At 48.7% G+C, this 6,007-nt stretch overlaps 3 protein-coding genes across 3 annotated transcripts; 1 reads left to right on the plus strand and 2 right to left on the minus strand.

The window, feature by feature from the left end:
- Positions 1-995: 995 nt before the first annotated feature.
- Positions 996-1,633, plus strand: FMAN_14606 (uncharacterized protein; the record flags this gene model as incomplete). The annotated part of the gene is made up of 2 exons (XM_041825324.1): positions 996-1,145; positions 1,193-1,633. 2 exons carry the CDS (start codon positions 996-998, stop codon positions 1,631-1,633), a joined length of 591 nt encoding a protein of 196 aa, XP_041690716.1.
- A 1,420-nt stretch (positions 1,634-3,053) lies between these two features.
- FMAN_14607 (uncharacterized protein) lies at positions 3,054-3,293 on the minus strand (the record flags this gene model as incomplete). The annotated part of the gene is made up of 1 exon (XM_041825325.1): positions 3,054-3,293. One exon carries the CDS (start codon positions 3,291-3,293, stop codon positions 3,054-3,056), a length of 240 nt encoding a protein of 79 aa, XP_041690717.1.
- Positions 3,294-3,805: 512 nt separating this feature from the next.
- Positions 3,806-5,417, minus strand: FMAN_14608 (uncharacterized protein; the record flags this gene model as incomplete). The annotated part of the gene is made up of 2 exons (XM_041825326.1): positions 3,806-4,906; positions 4,962-5,417. The coding sequence occupies 2 exons, from the start codon at positions 5,415-5,417 to the stop codon at positions 3,806-3,808; spliced, it is 1,557 nt and encodes a 518-aa protein (XP_041690718.1).
- Between the last annotated feature and the right edge of the window lie 590 nt (positions 5,418-6,007).

The raw sequence follows: 6,007 nt of genomic DNA on the forward strand, positions 1-6,007 counted from the left end.
TCGCATGCCCAGACCATAAGGCTGATCCAGCTCTTGGCCGCTCTCAATCAGGCAATTACCCATCTTGTCCATTCGTATACAGCGCAAAGGCCAACACTTGCCATTATCTGGAGTGATAAATCCCTCGAAGAATTGGTAATCAGATAAATGAATCCCAGGATCTAGACTCTTGTTGGTAGTTTTTACGTCCACGTTGATAGATATGCTAACAAAATGGGCCGATTTCTCTTCTCCACTCACGTCCGCGACCCAGAAATGTCGACGCTCCTTTCTTCTCCATGAGAGACAAGGATATGGGCGTTTGTTATCAATCGTCTAGAATCTGACCTGAAACAGTGCTATCTGTGGTTATTTCCGATTGCAGTGGCATGCCAGACTGGTTGCTTCACCAGCTGTCAGGCAAGCGTGGCTCGGGCATGTCAACTTTCGGTGCGAATGAGCATGGAAGGATTGCAGTGGGTGTCACGCGATATTATCGCGTTGCCCACCTCGTTTCAGCTGACAGGCTGGTGAGATGCACGTTGTGAACTTGGTGCATGGCGATGCTTCTTCAGGGTCGTGGATTGGTGGTGTTCTCGGGTATCTCGGACCCCGTACCAAAGACTGGAAAAGGGTAGAGAATTATGGAGATTGGAAATGAGTGATTCGGGTCTATTGATGGCCCGTGATGACAATATCGATCAACGAGGGCGACGTGATGTTTCAGAATGGCTTTCCTACCCTACGCCTGCATTGTGAATACGATCCTGGAGTCTGTCACCGTCATGTTGGCGGTTTGCGTGCCGTGCAGGAATTTGTATAGAAACTGATCGAAAGGCGAGAAAATTGAATGTCACGCGTAATGAATCAACGGTCCTTAGCAAAATCGGGGATCACTATGACGTCAAGTCAGTTCAAGCTTAACCTTGCTCTTGGGCATCTTGAACCGCGTGACAATCCAACAACAACCTCAAGATTAACGCTCAAAGGCTTCTTAACATAGAGGAATCTACAAAATGAGTGATCTCAAGAAACCAGAAGCAAAGCCTGTGCCAAAAGGCCATCGATGGATCCTCTTCGTCTCAGGCCCGACAGCATCCGGCAAGACATCAGTCGCCAAGTTCATAGCAGAGAAGCTCAACCTCAAATTCGTCGAAGGCGATGATGTATGTGCTCTCCCATTTTCTCTACAAAATCACTAACAATCTCACAGTTTCACCCAAAAACCAACATCGAGAAAATGAGCCACGGCCAACCCCTCACAGACCAGGACCGCTACGGCTGGCTGCAAGCTCTCCACGAACACGCCACGCACCATCCCATCGGTCCAGGGACAGAACATCTCGTCGTTACCTGCTCAGCACTCAAGCGCCAATATCGCGACATGCTACGTGAAGGATCCGATAAGGCCGGTGACTTGCGTGTTCATTTCCTACATCTTGATGCGCCGGAGGAAGTGCTCACGAAGCGTGCTGCTGCGAGGAAGGGACATTTTGCGGGACCTGCGCTAGTGCATAGCCAGTTTGAGGTTCTGGAGAGGCCGACGGAGGATGAGAAGGATGTTCTGATTGTAAGTGTAGATCAGTCTGTCGAGGATGTTCAGAGGGAGGCGTTGGGGAGGGTGAAGGAGCTGTTGGATGATGATCCTGAGTGATCGGACGGAGACCTTCTGAAGACATGTTCGGTTGTAACTAGCAACACGAAATCTCAACAGTACAATTTGGGTTTACTTATGGGTTTGGGAGTCTTGGGCTTTGTATTTTCAAACTCTTCCGGGGGCCTCAATATCTATAATACTGCTGCACAAGAGCATATGGACCGCCACGTTAAATATATTCATAGATCGCATTGCATCAATAAGGTCGCACTCAGCTTTCGGACTCACTGTCAATTAGACGCATAATGGTAACATTCTATCAAAACTCAAACTAATGTCAAATCCCTATAATGGGGTTCAACCAACATCACAGCAACAACTCACCTCCATTTCCCCCGTCACTACCCCTAGGCAGTAACCAAGACAGATACTTTATTATATATTAAAAAAACTATATTCTACCTTAATATCATACCGCGCTAAGTCCATCCATCGCTGTGCGCCAGAAACAAAGGGTGGATATATCGCACCGCGATATGATATGGAGGCGGATTGAAGTTTGGCAAAAATTTACATACAACAGCGGGGATTCGCTGGTCGTCACCGACCCAACTACTAATCCGCCGGTTAGTGGCTTGACTATGGGAGAGCAGACGGGGTTTCTTTCATAGTCGAGCTAGGTCTTGGCAAAAAATACCAGAAATTTGCCGATATTACGCCGGTTTGACGCGTGCACGTGATGATACGATCTTGACTGCTCCGAAAACCGGCTTGCAGATCTTGTTCCTCGCCGTTTGCCGTGGAACCGTTATCGACCCCACCGACCGTTAACGACCGTTATGACGAAGAATGCACCGTAAAGAAGTGTGTCCACCGCCTCTACTTCCACGCCCCTCCATGTTGATCAGTTCTTATTCCAGACAGCAGCTAAGAGTCCTGGCACCAACACTAACTACGAAATCTAAGCGGTGAGATTTAAGTGCGGTTAAATTTAACAATTAATTGGACAATGGAGCTGCTCTTAGATTTCGCTCCTGACTTGTCGCTCGCCTTACTTTATTTATTGGCTGGGATGGCTTGTGAACTTGGCGTCCTTCACGCATGCAGACCAACAAGTCAATCACTGTCCACGGTCGACTGTCGACTTGGGAACACATAGCCCACACAACCTCGCAAGTATCAATGGTGCTATTTGGGAGCCACATGCACCCATCCCTCTGATCCTCCCGCCTGAAGCAGAGCCTGTTCTGCGGCTGAGTTCTCGAGATACTCAGCTAACCAGGTAAGATAAGGTGTACCTGTAGTGCAATTAATTGTGTATACAGAGAGAAATACTCGGTAATATTGCAGTCAGTTGCATGAGCCACAGGCAAGAATCAGCAAGACTATTAAGGTAAAAGCTTGGTTGTTGTGCTAATAATTGTGTTCGACCTCATAGTTCCGCCTGATCTTCCGAATCTAGGACTTTTCTCTGGCGTCATGCGGCGGATTCAACGACCGATTGATCCCCTCTCCCGTGTGTAAGTACGTAGTATTCTGCCACGGCCTGCAACAGGACCATGCCAGTCACAAGCGACCTGATATGCAGACCACTTGCACATTCATCACAGGAGTCCGAAGACTGGCCCAACACTCTAGGCAGCAGCATCGATGCGAAGTTGTATTGACGAGCGCAGCCGGATATTTGACTATATATAGCACGACGAGGTCCATTCATACGACAGTCTATCAAGATCGATAGCGCGAAAGGAACGGAAAGCAAACAAACAAACAGCCGGACCTTTGACTCCCCTCTACAGTCTCGTCGAACCCCGCTCTTCAGTCTCTTCGATCGCCTCTCTTCAATCTCGGCGGTCTCCCCTGTTCAGTCTCGTCGGCCCTCTCTCTGATCACGTCGATCCCCTCTCGTCGATCTCGTCGGTTCCCTTGTCGACCGTCTCGTCGTCCTACCCCTCGACTTCATCAACAACCATAATGGCAGACGCCGGAGGTGGCAACAGTGGACACAATAGCTATGACGGCGTCGTCCAGGAGGCATCCTTTGGTCGACAAAGCAACGCCGTAGTAATCTCTTCAGGCGATGCAGCAAAGAAGAGAAGAGAAGATTTGAAGAAAGCTCGTGAGGAGCGAGACAGGAAGGAGGCAGAGAAGGAGGCAGAGAAGGCGAAGGAGGCAAAGTGATACAGGATGAATCTACAGTTCGGACACTTGTATTACAAGATCTAGGCCCTATTTGAATGCATCACACAGTTCCTCCTTATAGACTTTGAGCTCGTTCTTCTTCTTGTTGACCATCGTCTCGGAGTCTTGGCACCAGAACTTCGACAGCGTCATTCTAGCATCGGGGCCCAAGTGCGCATCGAACTGGGGATAAATTTGATCAAACATAAGCCAGGGCATAGCGTCCACGGACTTTAAACAATGCCAAAACCAAAAAGCCTTTGAGTTCCACGTGTCTTGCATGACCCTTGAAAAAGGAGTGTTTGAATCTGCCTTTGCTTCCTCCTCCCCGAACACGCGCATAAACTGCTGCCGAGCCTCGTCGAATTCCTCAAAATAGTCTTCGTCCTCATCTTTGTCCTCATCTTTTTTGTGCGCTACCTCATCGATCTTGCGATTAGTTACCCAGTAGGGCACGGCCAACATCTCCACGGGCAGTGCCGAGATCCATTCCAAGTCCAGGAGACAAGTAACATTCCAGTCGTCATCAACAAAAATATTACTTGCATGTAGATCGGTGAACTGTAAGGCAAATGGCCCGTTTCGAAACTCTTTCTTGAGGTATTTACAGGACAATCCTCGCAGCAGGGTCCTCATAGCCATACCTTCACGACAATTGTCCTCATCACCAGCGTTTCGTTGACTGATAAAATAGTTATCGTGGCATGAAATCATGTCCGAAGCGAAGGACTCTGTGCATGAGTATGTTTCCGTCCTCTCGATCGCTCTCCGTGCACCGTCGTTCTCGAAGATCATCATCGAGCATATCAATGGCCTGTTCGTGAGCCTGACGTGGCAATCATCATGAAACTGAAAAGACCCTATGCGTGGCTGAGGAACTCGGGCGAGGGAGAGCATCGCGCGTGCTATACCTCGGAACAGTCGTTCTCTGCGGTCCAAATCGTTGAATTGGCTAGGTAGGGAATTTGAGAGCATTTGCCCCACGTCGGGGCCGATATATTCGAGCAGCATGTATGCCGTGGGCAGATGGTGTCGCGACGGGTGAAGGGTATAGCAGGATGGCATGTCGTGATGCAAAAGACCGTTGAGACGACGATGAAATTTGCGGAAAAGGCGTATGTACCAAGGGCGACAGCTCTCATGGGAATACTGCATTGACAGTCAGATAGGCAGCGCACGCGCAGTTCAAGGTGAGCAAACGTACATGGCGGTGATCGGTGAGGCCAAAACCGTAGAGGTAGGGAATGCGGATATCTGTACAATGCTGTTGCATCCAGACATAAGTTCCGACTTCGCATCTCAACTTCTCATCAATGGTGCCTGGGTATTGTGCCTCGGCAAGCTTGTATGGTAAACAGCAGCGCAACATCAAATGGCGAGTAACGATACCCGATACTGTTGTAATAGGGATGCAAACATTGAAGCTCCCCTGGATCCATAGCTCATGGGGCCAGACTTCGCATTTCGCATCGTCGCCTAAGTTCAGATGGTGCCTGACGAGAGAGAGAATCGTGTCTGTTTGTTCTTCAAGATTCTTGTAGAGTTCTTTGCGACGTTCGGCAAATCTCAGCTTATTAATGATATCATCTTCTCGGCACTGCGCCTCTGAGTAGTTGATGAAGGTGTCATCGTCGAGCTTGAGATGACCTGGTGGGCTCATGATGGGCGTTTTGGAGATGAAATTGTTGACATTTAGATACCCCTGAATCAAGCATGACACCCTAGCAATGAGCGGTCAGTACTGGCAGAATCTCGCCGTTTGTAGCCGCGGTGACATCCGGCTGACTCATGACGTAGCACTTGCCAAGCCCAGTAGCGGCAGCACTAACTTGCGGCTTAAATCTCCGAGATCCCCATTCGACCTCAAAGCCAACGACATGTTCGCTTACCAATGGGGATTGACCGACCAGGAATTGCTTGTATAAAGCAGGATCCGATTAAATTTCTAGCCTTACTCAGAATGAAATAAAAGTATGTTGGTTGGCGGAAAAAGGGATTTGGAAAGATGGAATCTTAATATTAGCTAATGGAAGTTATAATGGTAATTTTACGTCACGTCGCAACACCAGTCATCAATGGGGGTAGAAGCATCATAGATGGCCTATTTATGTGAGTGAAATATAGACTCGCATGGAGGCCACTAACTAGTAAAGTCCCCTATTTCCAAATGATGAATGCTAGATCCGTGGACTGGCTAGAAATGACCATCCTGGGTTCAAACCAAGAGATTTAGATCTGAGAGAGCGCGAG

This window comes from Fusarium mangiferae (genome assembly GCF_900044065.1).
Source record: "Fusarium mangiferae strain MRC7560 genome assembly, contig: FMAN_scaffold020, whole genome shotgun sequence".
NCBI lineage: Eukaryota > Fungi > Ascomycota > Sordariomycetes > Hypocreales > Nectriaceae > Fusarium > Fusarium mangiferae.